We start from the raw sequence: 16,008 nt of genomic DNA on the forward strand, positions 1-16,008 counted from the left end.
ATCGTCTGAGTGTTTAAAAAGTCTCGATATCTTTAAATCATACCTTCCATACTTTGGGATACTCATATATAGTAACCATGTAACACCCACTTTAAGTGCATCATCACATGTTTCAGCAGTCACGCTCTGATCCAGGACCTGGCACTGAGACAGAATAAAAACTCAAGAGGCTGGTGGCTTTTTCAGCAGAGTGTCTTGTTCAGACTTAGTGCTCTTGGATTTTTCCACAGTGCTTTGGAGAAAACCCCCCCAGGACAAATACACGGGGCAGTGCAAACCAGTCACTCAGCTGAGACCACCAGCACCACTAAAGTGTTTCTCCCAAGTTTCCACGTGTTTTGCACCTACAGAACCTGTTTGTACTGAACCAGTCAGTTTTTGAGCAGAACTGCCTTGCCAAGGACCAAATGTGTGCTTGGGAAGTAAACCATAAGGAGCTTATGATCTATATACACACACACCCACAACGGCAGAAATAAAAAAACAAAAATCGGAAAACTCACATTTTGTGCAGATACCTCAGATTTGTCCATCATGTTTTAAAGTCATTTACTTTGATTTGCTGTGGCATCGACAATCCATTCACAGACATCCCTCTCCAGATCTCGTGTCCATGCTGGTGCAATGTGGAATTGGTTTTTGAAGGACATGAGGACTACTGCATGGATTTACTGTATCTATCTATACTGTATGGATGGTGTCATTGAACACCAGGGACAATGAACTTCAAATGACCTTGAATGAGAGCGAGAGAGAGAGAAAATTACTTGGGAATATGTGTGTATTTACAGTAAGATTAATTCAAGTGTATTTTAGTCTTTTACAGCAACATCTTTGCCTCCATTTTCATGTGTACAACAGCGAGCTGCTGACTGACTAACAGGAGTGAGTCTAGTCCAGCTGCGTCCTTTTCTATGAATTGTTCACACACAACAGTGCAGGGCCATTAGTTTAGACTGGATTTCATCTGTGGAGACTGCAGTTGACTCCAAGGTAACATGAACACCAGAATACAAAAGCCAATAAACAGAAACAGAGGAGAGGCGATGAGGACAGGTACAGCAGAGTGGAAAGCTTTCAGGTTGAAAAGAAACTATTGGAATTCAAAATCAACGCAGGACAGGTCACCCACAGAAATCGACCGCGTCCTTTGAAGAACTCAACAAAACATCACTTCCACTCTGGAGAGAACAGAGATAAAAGTATCAAAGCGAACAAAGATGCAGTAGCAAGAATCGAAACGCTAGACAACACAAGACACTAGTTTAAAAAAACAAAACAAAAAAAAACAACAAACTTGGAGCAAAGCTTTGAATTAAGTTTGGAAAAGACGCGTTTTGTATCGTATGTAATACTCCGAGTACCTAATATTACGTGAGGGTTTTTATTCAATTATATGAATTTATCAGTATCTTGTACCTCTGTTATTGCAGTTTATAGCTCATTTAATGTTATGACTGTTCACCCAGGGACTGCAGGTGGAAATGAGCTAACAGCTAAATCTGGGACGAGGCGTTCTTGTACAAGATTAATGTTTTTGTGCTGACAAATAAAAAAGAAGAGTAAGTGTGAAGTGTCCACAATCCACACTGTTCCAGCTCATCAGTGAAACAGACAGGAGGTCAATTCATGGCCTGGATGTGCATGACTCACCTGCACTGATGATGGAGGAGATAATCACAGCAGCAGGATGACTTCAGAGGAACACAAATGCATGTTTTGTTTTTATGCACTGCATTCATTATATGGATTCAAATATTAGACTTTATCACTTTTACCTCCTCGCACAGAACTTCTGCACGATAACTACAGAAATGGCAACTCTTTATGTAACGAGACAGACTGTACAGACATCCCAGCCTCTGCTTCTGTCACATTAACACGTTTAGAGTTTGGGTGGAAAGGTCACCTGCCACTCTATAAACAGAATTATCTAGGATTTTCAGGGTAGACTAATTATCCTCTAAAGAGAGACGAACACAAAGAAAAAAAGATGAACAACCAAAGAATGCAGCCAAGATCTAATCTGCACTGCTGCATCGACCAGGCTCACAATAAGGAACACGGAGGGAAAAAAAGAGCCAAGCACAGCAGCAGCAAGCTGAGAATACCTCTGAGGACAGAGGCTTATCAATAAGAGCAAAATAGAGGAGAGTAGATTTTAAACAGACAAAACACACACACACACACACACACACACACACACACACACACACACACACACACACACACACACGATGAGCTCATGTGGGCAGTGTGTGACCCATAAGCCCAACTACAAAGAGATCTTAAATGGAAAAACAGAATATAATCTTATTTTACCAAACAGAAGACAGATAAAATTTCAATTTGTCTGACTCGGTGTGTACTACAAAGAAATTTACTGCTACTGTGAGGAGAGAGCTGTTAAACCGCGGAGCCAAATCGAACCACACTCATTAGCGATATGAAGCTTTTTTTTTTCCCTACACAAAAACAAGAGATGGATTGACTCCAGCAGCAGCTGGCTCACAAACCAACACTACTCATAAAACGTTTTGTGAATACTGGCAGAACAGGAATAAAACAAACAACTAATTACAGGCGGTGAGAACACAATGCTGATCGAGCCAAAATGTCACCCTGAACTGATGAAAATGGGGAAACGCAACGCTATAGTCGGTTTGGATGGGATGACGGTTTTAAAGCCAGCGGAGTTAAAGATGGAGATGAATGGATGCACATTACTTCTACTTGACTGCAGTAAAGGACAAAGCCTGCTGTGTGTTATCGCTTTGCTTTCCACCTCCACATCGCACGCTCTCTACTGATGCTATCTGAGGAAAAACCAGAGATAGTCAAAGAGAAGAGCGACTCGTTCCAGTTGCAGTGCTCGCCGTCGCCTCACAACTTGTGCGCTCGCGCTCATTCAGAACAAAGTCAGCCGTCAAGCTACTCCCGCTCACATATTTATAGACACAAATCTCTCCTTTGTTTTATTTATTTATTTGGATGAGCCTCATCAAAAACTGAGATTGTCAGTAGCTAGATTTAACAGAAAATTTGATAAGTGGTTATTTTGAAAACTGGGATAAAGCACTAAAGAGTCCAGTATGATACACAGAAAACGTCTCTCGAGAGAGAAAATGTCGTTTTTCTTCCATCAGTGTTTATATCATTTGCATGTCATTCACCATGAGAGCAACTCTATCAGGTGTGTTCTTTGTTTTAAAGCCCTTCAAAGACACCAACTCCCATCAATTCATCGGAAACAGCAGCAGTCTTGGTATTTCAGACCAAGAAATGAGTCTAAATGCACCGAGTTACAACTACGGACATGCACACAAGACAGCTGATGATGTCTGCTGCTCAGTGAGCCACTCCCTTCATTAGAGAATTCCCTGACCAGAAATAACCTGCACATAACGTCATTTAATCGTAGTTTCTTTTAAGAAAATTTAAACCAGAAAGGAGATCTTACTCTCCGAGCCTGTGCTGGAGGGGTGAGCTCAGCTCTCTCTCACACAAACAAACAAACACACTGCTCTTAGTGACACTGCCAGATAGAACCTAATGCTTTAAAGTACCTATGTTGACAACTCCTGTTGCACAAAAAAGAAATTAAAAAAATCATGTGTTGCTCTTCCAGTCATTATTGTTGGCATTTTTGATTGAAGCCTTTGAGATGACTATGACTGAGCGACAGAACGCCGTCACTCTGATAGATTGATGAGAGCAGCGATGTCTGAAAAGGGCTTGAGAGAGCTACCTGGAAACATCAGTGCTTCACTTCTTATAAAACCCCAGAAAGGCAAATCTACATTAGTACACAGGTACTTCTATATAATGGAATGTCTAACATGACAACAGCTACATATTTTATACTGCAGATACAACTTCACGAGAGGATGGAGGCTATAATCGTGGCTCTATAATTAGGCACAAATGAGCTCAGAATTTGAACGTACAGAGAAATCTCCAAAAGCAAACCCAAGAGGTTAAATAAGTGGGTGTTAAGATTCCCATGAAGGCACACACTGCTGCAGTTTGTGTTTCTCCAATTTGCATTGCATTCTGCCCTGAGTACTGTAGGAGCATCCCCCCCCCACTATCATGATTATACATACTCCTTAACCAGGACTTGTCACCGTGTAAGTGGTTGCAGTGAGTGGCTACGTTTTAAAAGACCATTCAAACTTTTAAAATCTCCCACTATTCCCAGTACGTCCCTTTTACTCGTCCTCCTGTCATATTTAACTAAGAGCATATTCAAACTGAGAACCATGGTGCTGGCCTGTGCAAAGAGAAATTAATGAGCATGGAAGACCACCCTCGAGTGCAGTTAAGAGTTCAAGCTCTGCTGTTATAATGATAACTGGTCGAGATGAAAGTCTTCATTCTTAAAAGCAGTCAGTTCAAAACACATGTCCAGCTTCCCATTTCTCCAGTTAAAGCATTTCGATTGGTCAGTAGAGGCTGTCAATCATCTCACGGCTGACAGGAAATCAGTCGCTCAAGAAGGCAAAAGAGACCGAAAGCAAATCCCGGCTGAGCGGTGGAATCCAGATGGTCATCCTTCTACATATCTGAGCAGCTCCCGTTTCACATAAAACAAAGGCTGATTCCAGACCTGCCATTTAGTCCCCTTCCTGGTTTCCAAGGAGCAGCAGTGCCAAGATTCACAGTGTTTTGTAGCCCATCTGAGAAAAACTGAGAGCACTTTGAGAAGTTTGCCTGGTGGAAAAGGTCACAGGCTGTCTGTGCGGGCGTGACAGCTGTCACACACTCTGACCGGGTGGTCCCAACCTCGAGAGGGCACGGGCTTGTTGTGTGTGGAGCAGGGCCCGCAAACGCCCTGCCCACAGGCCCTGCAGTGGTGCTTCGACATGGCTGGAGTGAAAGGTTTGGAGCACTGGTTGCACTTGGTGATGTCCTGGTCTGGCACCCAGTAGTCTGGCCGAGCCACGTCCTTCACGAAACCTGAAGCGGACGGGCAAACAGAGAAGAGTGAGTTTAAGATTTTAAATCGGAGATTGGCTTTTTATTTTTTATTGTCTTAGAACATAAATGCATTGTTCATTGTGTGTGTGTTGGGAGGGGGGACTACTTCAAAGTGGAAGTCTTCTTTTTGTCCAGTGTTAACAAAGTTACATTCACCACCTAAGATGGCAACATGTAATATGTACCCATCTAACAGCATCTCCATTACAGCCCATTCAAACCCCTTTCAGCTCCACTAAAGAAAACTCTATCTTCCCTCTCTGTGTTTCTCTCTGTGTTTCTTAGAGAAGAAGATTATTTTTCTTGTACAAGAAGCTTTCAGGTTTAGGTTTGTAGTCTTGATCAGTCACAGTTGAGGCTTGTATTCCAGTAAACAGCTTGCGTGGAGGGACAAAGAGGGACTGCGTTTTCTGAAACACAAACCTAAACCTGACATTTTTGCCTGTTAATTAGTTTTTTAAACTGATCTGGACTAGCAAACTATAACCACCAGCCTTACACCCAATACCAGTTATCCATTATTCACAAGGCTATTCGCTACACTAGAAGCACCAAACCCCGCTGCTGTCATCAGAGGACAGACGATATATCCAGCTATCATCTGAGAACCTATGTGGTCACCATTGCAGTGCTGGTCAGGTTGGTGATTCAGAATCATTAATTTTAATCCCTTTGCCCAACATCCTATATATTTGGTTTTTCCTTCCTGGAAACCGTTCATTGAGGCTGACTTCACGCTATGTCCTTCACTCTGCAGGAGCACTCAGCCACTCAAACATCAGTTTCCACAATAAACTCTTGTGCCAAGTCTGAGGCTTTTACTCATCTGTGTTTTAGAGCAAGGTCGAGCAAATCCCAAATTGTGCCAAAGCGTTCTATTATTACCTCCACCGATGAGGTCATGTGACAGGTTGGATTTGTCTGTCTGAAAGCAGCATGATATAAAAATATATGCATTTAATATTTACTACACGTAGAGTTTGACAGAACTTAGAAGTTATTATATTTTTGATCTGGATTCACAAATTTTTGAAAGGATCTTTATTTTTTTATTATTAAAGGAGTTGAGACAAAAACGGAACATTTCACATCATATCTTTACAAATACATATAAAATCAAAGTTTGAAAAAAGGTAGGCGCTGTTTCGATCTGCAGCTGTGTTTCTGCTTATGATCAGAAGCCTATTGAGACTTTGGTACCAGCTTTAACTTAAAATCCACTGACTAACTGAATTTGTTGCCACTGTCACAGGTAAACTGGCTCTTGTTGCACTGATGTTGAAGCTTAGCAGTCTGGAATTTCATCACAGTTCATCAAACTAGTTTGACTTTAATTATACGTTAATTTAAACTGATACTGGTGGATAATATATAATTTTAGTGGTATTGCACAGACATGCACTCAGTTCTTGGTGGATGACAAACATCAGTATGCAAAATCACTCTGAAACCAACCATCCGATCATGTCCCAGATGTACCTACGCCTGTAGATTAGCCTATCCTAACACACTCATGGAGTGGTTGTGCTAAAACCAGGTATTAGAATTACCAACAAATATCTGAGTGGTGAGGAGACAATATAAAACAAGCTGCAGAGCACCAACAGACCATGTAATGGTAAAAGAAAAAAGCAGTGCTCACAGAGAGGGTAGTCCACAGCCGTGGTGACCATGTCCAGTGTCGACTGTGCCACCTCCGTCACCCTGCGAGCTATCAGACCACGAGGCTCCACCTTACAGACTAAACAAACAAGGTGTGTGTGAGAGACAAAGAAATCAAAACACAAAAGCAGTAATAACAACAAGTCAGGAGCCGCGACGACCAGCATCAAATGCATGAAAACACACAGTCTCACTGTTCGGTATGCACGCTGCAAATCCATGACACAGTATTTGCTCCCCTCGTGATACCGTGTTGTTTTTTTTTTTGTATATTTGTCACACTTAAATCTTTCAGACCAGACATTTATTATTAGACAAAGATAACCTGCTTAACCCTCTGGGTCTATATTTCACCTTTAAAAACTGTTTATCTTGCCTTGTTTGGTATCATTATTTTCAGCACAACCTCAAATAACTGGAATTTGAGTTATTTTTTCATTTTTATATACTATATTAGCACAATTGATCTAAATTTAGACAAAAAATTCTAAATCCGAGTAAAAAAAAAGTTATATTATTTACTGTAAAACCCACAAACATATTTAACGAATCATTTTCATAACTTGAAATGCAAATAGAAATTGTACATGTCTAAAAATTATGCACAAGTTTTGCAAACAACAAAGTTATCTGGTACTATTTAAAAATGCAGCCAAGGCCTCGGGCGTTTTTTATATAACCATTTAAATCTATTTACAGAACAATCAGGTGTGCTGCATCAAATAAGAAGGCACACTAATTATTTGTGTCAGTCCAAAAAAATAGTTTGTGTTCAGTATAAGACAGAGGAGAACACCACAGGCCTAAACCCTGCAGGTCTGACAGCAGGAGGTCCTGTTTTCCATGTGGGAACAGCGTTTACACTGGAATCTGCCTGTGGCCCATCGACACAATTCAAAAACTGGTATATAGTTTGAAGTCCGTACTTTCGACCCAGGTTTAAATGGAGACTCTGAGTCGCTGCATCTTGTAGCTGTGTCGTCTTGAATTGGTCATGTGATTTTGACGCGCCAGTGCGTCCGTCGACCCCAGAGGGTTAAATACAAAATGCAGTTTTTAACTCATGATTTCATCTAATAAGGGTTATACAAACCTAACTGGCCCTATGTAAAAAAGTAATTGCCCCATCTTTATAAATCATGAATTAACCACATATTTGTGTAGACTGACTTTGACTTTACTAGCTACACCCAGGCCTGATTACTGACAGACCTGTTTAATCAAGAAATCTCTTAAATAGAACCTGTCTGACAAAGTGAAGTAGCCTAAAAGATCTCAAAAAGCAGCACATCATGCCACAACCGAAAGAAACTCAAGAGCACACGAGAAACAAACTCACTGACATCTATCAGTCTGAAAAGGGTTACAAATCCACTTCTAAGGCTTCAGACTCCAGTGAACCATGGTGAGAGCCATTATCCACAAATGGAGAAAACTTGGAAGCGTGGTGAACCTTCCCAAATGTGGCCAGCCAGCCATATTACTCCAAGAGCGCATCAATGAGTCATGCAGGAGGTAACAAAAGACCCAGAACAACATCTAAAGTACTTCAGGTCAACTTGTCTCGCTTAAGGTCAGAGTTCACATTGAGTCTTATTGTGGAGTTCATGACTCAACATTAAGAAAGAGACTGGACAAAAATGGCAACAATGTGAGTGACAGTCACATAAATAAACCACCAATGCTGAATTAAAACAATTCTGCAGCGAAGAGTGGGACAAAAGTTCTTGATGCCAAGGGTGGCACAACCAGTTATCAGGTTTAGAGGCAATTACTTTTTCACAAGTGACCATGGAGATCTGGATAACTTTCGTCCTTCAATAACTAAAATAACAAATAAAAACTGCATTTTTAAAAATTTACTCAGGTTATCATCGTCTAATATTAAAATTAACAGCATTGTATACACAGGTGTGCGTGTCACATAACATTAAGTGTAAATGTGGGCTCACCTGTAATTGAGTGCTTAGCGACTACAATGATGAAAGACATTTGTCTAATGTAACTCTAGGTTTAGGCTCGTCCAGCAGTTTAACTGACAGCTTGTTTCTGTCTTACCCTGGCTGTTGGTGTCAGGAGGACCTCCCTGGCGGTAGCAGGCCTCACACACCCTGACAGGACTGTTGCCCCAGCCCCTCTCTGGCACCGGCATCCTGCGGCTGGAACAAGGATGGCAGAAACCCTCCCCACATGATCGACAGTGATGCTTCCTTTCAGCCTCCTTGAACTCCTTTTGACATCCATGACAGGCCTGAGGGGAAAGAGGGAGGGGGATACAGTGATGGCAGATATCACACCGACAGACACAAGTCAATGAAGACCAAAAATTTAACCACTTATAACTGCTATAGTTATTCTAGTGCCTTATGTTGTGTTTCTAAATGTTAGCCCTTCATACTCACAGTGATCTCTGTATTAGGTCTCCAGTATGGAGGTGCCACCTGGTCAGTAATCCAGGCAGTGACGGCTTTGGTGGGGCCAGTACCGTACTCTGACACTGACTGAATCACATAGTTCATCCCATCCAAGACCCTCTGGGCAGCATTTTGGTGGCTGGTTAGAAAAGCGTCAGACTGAAGAAAGACACGAGTGTGATCTCAATTAAAAGCTTGATAAAGAGGATGATGGTCAAATTAAGTGCCCATTAGTGATTCCACCATCATTTCTACAGTCACAAGTGCAAATCAGCTGAAGTGAATCATCTTAACCCCCAGAATTACTTGCAGTTTAGCATTTAATATCAGAATTACCGTATGAGGCCAATAACTGGGAACTCCCAGTTGCAGGGAGGAAGGCAATGATGGTGTTATAGCATGGCTCAACAGTCCAAGTGTTTCACTTAAATTTACATCTGACAAAACATGCGAGCATCCTGTTTTGTCTGTGTGCAGAGAAAGCTTAGCTGCAGGCTCTCTCTATAGCAGCAATGCCTGCAGCATGCAGGGATGAATCCAAACTGATGGCACAGGGTGTACTCCACCACACCTCAAACGTTTAGTTGCTACTTATTTAGATTAGCAGAACTAAAAGTAAATATATTAAATAACACCCCAACCCATAACGAGACAGCCTAAAGAAATGAATTTAACCATTACAGAATATTTTTTCTCTAGGGCAGTGACAAAATATGACAGTACCTTACTGAGTGTCAGGACAACAATCACTAAAACAATTTGCCTCTGCTTTAATTACAGGCAACAAAAATCCAAAACAGTATTTCAGTACTGCGTGCTTATTTTACAAAGACTAAAAATATGTAACATAAAACCAACAGGTGCTATTTTTTACACTCTCCACAAATTCTTTTGATGTTTTTTGTGAAATAAACATTATTAAATATAAACATGAGTTAAGCATGTTTTAGTACTCACATCCTCCCAGACGTGCTTGACCTCTGATCGCACCACACCACTCTCTGGGTCCTGGTTTCCCATCCAGTACTGTCTGCTGCGGTAGATTACCCCACAGCTAGCACACTCCAACACATATCTGAAAGAGGGACGAGAGGAACAAGGCAGCAGACAGTGGAAGTGAGATTATTGGCTGAAAGGCAAAGAGGAGTGTGAGCGTCCGCCTAAGTGTGTATATGTGAGTTTCCATACCCTGACCAGGCGTATTTGGCCAGTCCAAACCAGGGATTATCAGACGAAGCTGATGTTTTGGGCACAACAATCACCTCTCTGCCAGCTTCATAGCACCTCTGGACATGCAACACAAAACAGATGTAAACAACAACAACATACAGGTTCACCAAAACTAGCAGTGAAATTCTGTTCTTACCTTACAGATGAGGACCTTGTTGTTGTACTGGTGTGCATACTGGCAGAGTCCATCTGCCATGTGGGGAACTCTGTCTCTCAGGTGGTTCATTCCATTTTTACAGCGAATGCTGGAGAGTCGACATGACAGATATTAGAGTTGGTGAAGGAGAGGGGGATTTGTAAGAAACCTATGGTTACAGTGCACTCATTCTGAACAAGTGTTATAATTTCTCACACACACGCTGCTCTCAGGTTTTAGGAAAGAACAAGGAAGAAGAGTAGCTAAGAAGCAAAGTAGGTTTCTCTTCACCAAAACCAAAACATGGAAAAAGAATTAGCACTTATGCATCCCACTGAGGAGATAGTTAACATCCACAAGAAAAGCAGAGGATTCCCATTTTTAAAGAATACTGTTCTCTACTGTGATTCAGTCACAGAGACAGTAAAAGGCTGTTGTTCTGAGATGGAAAACTAGAACTATTTGGATCAAACTAAATGAGAAAAAACTCAGGAAAGGTGTGGTTATAATAACAGTCCATCCAAGGTGATTAGGTAATCTGCAAACACCCAGCGCTGGAGATGAGTACAGTTTCCAGATCAACAATAATAATACACACTTCTCACACATTCCCAACTATGCAATCTAAATATTTCAGGTTTAGGTTGACCATCCATCCATCCATCCATCTTCATCCGCTTTATCCGGGGCCGGGTCGCGGGGGCAGCAGCCTAAGCAAAGAGGCCCAGACCTCCCTCTCCCCAGCCACCTCCTCCAGCTTATCCGGGGGAATACCAAGGCGTTCCCAGGCCAGCCGAGAGATATAATCTCTCCAGCGTGTCCTGGGTCTGCCCCGGGGCCTCCTCCCGGTGGGACATGCCTGGAACACCTCACCCAGGAGGCGCCCAGGGGGCATCCTTGTCAGATGCCCGAACCACCTCAGCTGGCTCCTTTCGATGTGGAGCAGCAGCTGCTCTACTCTGAGCCCCTCCCGGATGGCCGAACTTCTCACCCTATCTCTAAGGGAGAGGCCAGCCACCCTTCGGAGGAAGCTCATTTCTGCCGCTTGTATCCACGATCGCGTTCTTTCGGTCACTACCCACAGCTCGTGGCCATAGGTGAGGGTAGGGACGTAGATCGACCGGTAAATTGAGAGCTTCGCTTTTACACTCAGCTCCCTCTTCACCACGACGGACCGGTGCAACGTCCGCATTACTGCAGCTGCAGCCCCAATCCGTCTGTCGATCTCCGGCTCCCTTCTCCCATCACTGGCAAACAAGACCCCGAGATACTTGAACTCCTCCACTTGGGGCAGGAACTCATCCTCGACCCGGAGTGGGCACTCCACCCTTTTCCGGCTGAGAACCATGGCCTCAGATTTGGAGGTGCTGATCCTCATTCCCGCTGCTTCACACTCGGCTGCGAACCGTTCCAGTGCGAGCTGGAGGCCCTCACCCGATGAAGCCAACAGAACCACATCATCTGCAAAAATCAGAGATGAGATTCTGAGGCCACCAAAGCGAAAGCCCTCCGCCACTTGGCTGCGCCTAGAAATCCTGTCCATAAAAATTATGAACAGAACCGGAGACAAAGGGCAGCCCTGGCGGAGCCCATCACCCACCGGGAACGAGTCCGACTTATTGCCGGCAATGCGAACCAAGCTCTTGCAATGGTTGTATAGGGATCGAATGGCCCGTAGCAATGGGCCAGACACCCCATATTCCCGCAACACCTCCCACAGGACACCCCGAGGGACACGGTCGAATGCCTTCTCCAAGTCCACGAAACACATGTAGACTGGTTGGGCAAACTCCCATGCACCCTCAAGTATCCTGGAGAGGATAAAGAGCTGGTCCAGTGTTCCGCGACCAGGACGAAAACCGCATTGTTCCTCCTGTATCCGAGGTTCGACTAACCATACGTTCAAATTTTAAGGACCAGTTCTAGCTCTTGTGTGTAGACAGCGTTACTGACTTACTTGCAGCTGAGACAGAGAGCTGAGCAGGTGAAGTATTCATCTGGGAAGAAGGAGTACAGTGTCATCTTTTCATCTGATAGTTCTCCACAGAAACGCTCACTCAGAGCCTTGTTGAAACAAAAACAGAAGGGATTAGAAGACAGAGAACTAGATGGGAGCTGAAAAAAGGCTGAGGAGACACAAAGGAAGGATTAAAAAGAATCATATGCTTTTTCTTAAAAGGCCTCTAATATGGTGCTTCTTCACTTACTTCTAGTGCATGAAACACTATCCCAGGCTGGCGGGGGGACCGTGTATGAGTGTTCTTCACTTGCTGCTTGATGGCCTCTAGCAGCCCGCTATAGTCTGTGGGCGGTGTGATCGTCTGAGTGCCTACGTACTGCACTGAGCTGAAGGCCTCTGTCCCCAAACCCAGGTCATGAAAACGCTTCTGGAGGAGTGTGTCTGCATAGCCGGCCATCTTTGAGTCTACAACAGGAAGGAAAGACAATAACATTGAAATCTGTGACACAGGAAATTACAACCAAGGGAAATAATTATCCTAAAGTTCTGCTTGGAAGTACCTTGGCCCAGGAGTTGCGTGTGTGTTGTTTCCTGGAAGATGATGACTGCAGGCCCCAAAGAGGACAGGGGTACATCCAGACCACAGCGGGTGGACAGGGCCCTTAGCTCTGGGGTGAAATGCTTCAGGTATGCCCCTGAGGCACTACTCAGGAACTGGAACATGTCATTGTGAAGACGCTCTGCCCGTGTGCGATACACCACTATATCCGACACTGCCAGCACCTGAAATTGAAATAAAAATGTATCTGGAAATAAGATGACTTGCTTATATCATGAAAACATTGGAAATGAGAAATAAAGTGAGTTTCACTGTTCTGTTTACATGATTAGGATGTGACCATTACCTCAGCAGAACAAGCAAAGAAGACAATACTAGAAGTCAGCACACAAAATCACAGACTCCTCCAATTATTCCACCCAAACCAAGCAGCAACCGCTAAATTTACCTTCAGCAGCAGCCGCATTCTCTGGTTCTGATTGGCTGCGGCTCCCAAGAGGCCCTCTGTATCCAGCGCAATGAGGCTGAGAGTGGGGTTGTAAGCAGCCCAAACTCCCACAGTACAGGAGCTGGGGGACTTGGAGGTGTAGAAAACAGTCTCGCCATCAAACAGGACGTGGTTAAGCGTGTGGGACTTGCCATCACCGGTGTTTCCAAAGATGGAGAGGACCTTGACGCCCGCTACGTCGGCACAGCCAAGTCGCTCCACGAACTCTGCCTCATCCCGGACCTATAGGATAAGAGGAGAAAGAGCACCAAGAGACAGGCTGGTTACAGAGATGAGCTATTTTGTGGCACCGTGATACAATTGGGCAAATTACTTTTACTGATTCTTTATGAACGGTATTATTTATTTTAAACAAAGAAACCAAAAACAAAACAAAAAAAGAACTGCGGGGGATTAGTCACTTCAATCTTAACGCTGGTTGTTCATACAGATTACCTTAAGTACACAAGAAAACATTATCTCTTGTACTTTGTAACACTGTGAGGGTGCCTTCCATGTGGGTCAACTGTGCTGTATGACTCACCAGGGACTTTCCTAATAGCAACCCTGTCTGCTGTTGTGCTGCTCTTATTTACAACTTAAATTTAATGTTTTTTCACAGTATTATAAGCAAGACACCATCCACACGTTAAAGCCACGGGCTGTATACAGACAAAGGCTAAAAAGACAAGAGGCTAAACACGACGAACATCCAAACACGCTGTTTAACGTCGCATTAGCAAAGCGTCGTGAAGTAGCTAAAGCCTCAACAAACTTGCTTTATTAGCTTCAAGACAAAAAGATCGATTTAGCGCTGAAAGCAGATTTGGCTCATCCAACATTTTTTTCTTTTCGTGACAAAAGATAGTTAAGGGCCTTCCGTAACAGGAGTCTTCCCCTTTCTAGCCTAGCGGCTAACTGTTAGCCGCCGTTAGCTCAGCTGATGTTAGCTAACTTTACCTGCAGGTTTTCTTGCTCGTCCACGAGCAGGAAGCTCCGGCCGCCGCCGTTGGGACGGTCCTCTGGCTTCAATGGACTGATCGACAAACTATCCATTTCTTTCATCAGTATATCGGACATCGTTGTTCACTTAATTGAAACGCATTTGTGGCAGCAGCACCAAAGAGCAAAGCGAAAGTTTAACATGACGCCTACCTGTCGGTCAATCACAACAACAGCGCGTGGACTGTAGGAGGAGCCAGATGGGGCCACGCAGGGCAGCAACGTAAGACGCGCTTGTTTGACTTTGGTCTAAACATGAGCACCACCGTGTGGTCAGCCGCAATACAGCACCTCACATGCCATTCAACAAACTTCCTTCATCAGGGAATGAGAAAGCATAAAATAAAACCGAGTGGACCCATGTGACCGGTCTTTTGTGGCCCCTAATATATATTATTATTATATTTTTTTCTTATTTAGGATTAATGATGTGAACCAAACACAAATAACGTTCATCTAACATTTCTTGCTACGTTAATACAAAATAACACATTTATTATTCTTCACAACTAAAGAATAACGCACAAAATCAAAGTTTCCTTAACTGACAGAGAGTATTTTATCGGAGCGGTGCTTCCATGCTAGAGCTGCTTGCTAATGTTCATTAAATATTTGTTAGCACAGATCTATAAATATCACATGTCACTGGCTTCAGAGCGGCGCCACTGCTGCTAACATGACATGGAGAAAGAAATTCCAGCATTGCTGCTCTAACGGCTCTGAGTCCTTCCTTCCTTCCTCCCTCATCTCCTCCCTCCCTTCCTTCCAATGTCTAGGGAGTGGAAAATGCCAGCCCAGGCTTTGGCATAGTCGCTTTAACACCCTTGTCTCTAGCCTGAGTCAAATAAAATCGCCACCTGGGACAGATCCAGCAAAAGATGTAGTAAGGGCAAGAAAACGAGCGAGAGGGGGAAGGATGCAATAAAGGATGGCGTGGTTAAGGATTTAGAGAGGGTCCCGGCCTTTCTCCGGGCTCAACTATGAGAGACAAATGTCTGAAAGAATCAATTATAGGCCTACTCCCAACCCATCACCCCTGATTAATGAATAATTAAAGCTTCTCATTGCAGGGCTATCTAACATCCATGAGGCCATGAAGCCGCTAAGATTACGCAGAAACAACTTCTCTTGATTTTCAACAAATGACTATACAGACCTGTCCTCAGTTTCCTTAACAAAACAGGTAAACATCTTTGTATGCAGTTTGTGCTTTTTGCTACTCGAGTATCCAGTTATTCCCTTTACAGTGCATTTAATATGATATCTGACCCAAATTTGCACCCATATCCACAATCATACCTCTGTAAACAAACACAATTTAGTGTTTAGCTGCTATAAGAGCCAGAGTCATCATCATCACCCAGACAAGGGAACGATGCTTATAGGAGAGACTGACAGAAAGTCCTGCAACCCAACCTCAACATAACTGTGGTGGATTTTCTTCTTCTTCTTTCTTTTCTATAAATTCGGATGGGGGGTATGGGGGGCATTGCCCTAACAAGTCCGAGGCGGGACCGTGGTCCACTTAAACCGCTACCCCCGCTGGAACTTGTAGTACTGTGCTCCTCGGCGCGTCTC

The 16,008-nt window shown here is 43.6% G+C and overlaps 1 protein-coding gene across 2 annotated transcripts; it reads right to left on the reverse strand.

Annotated features, from left to right (window-relative positions):
• Window positions 1-2,964: 2,964 nt before the first annotated feature.
• si:ch211-11n16.2 (zinc finger FYVE domain-containing protein 1) lies at window positions 2,965-14,667 on the reverse strand. Of its 2 annotated transcripts, none has more exons than XM_004562766.3 (12): window positions 14,584-14,667; window positions 13,390-13,671; window positions 12,943-13,165; window positions 12,630-12,847; window positions 12,380-12,486; window positions 10,423-10,531; window positions 10,245-10,342; window positions 10,014-10,131; window positions 9,045-9,215; window positions 8,701-8,893; window positions 6,623-6,721; window positions 2,965-4,959 (listed from the first exon to the last, which is right to left on the reverse strand). In XM_004562766.3, the coding sequence occupies exons 2-12, from the start codon at window positions 13,405-13,407 to the stop codon at window positions 4,727-4,729; spliced, it is 1,587 nt and encodes a 528-aa protein (XP_004562823.1). In that variant the 5' UTR covers window positions 13,408-13,671; window positions 14,584-14,667; the 3' UTR covers window positions 2,965-4,726. The 2 variants fall into 2 exon arrangements, with proteins under 2 accessions (XP_004562823.1, XP_004562821.1); XM_004562764.3 differs by having other exon boundaries at window positions 14,389-14,628.
• Window positions 14,668-16,008: the final 1,341 nt, after the last annotated feature.

This window comes from Maylandia zebra, linkage group LG14 (genome assembly GCF_041146795.1).
Source record: "Maylandia zebra isolate NMK-2024a linkage group LG14, Mzebra_GT3a, whole genome shotgun sequence".
Classification (NCBI taxonomy): domain Eukaryota; kingdom Metazoa; phylum Chordata; class Actinopteri; order Cichliformes; family Cichlidae; genus Maylandia; species Maylandia zebra.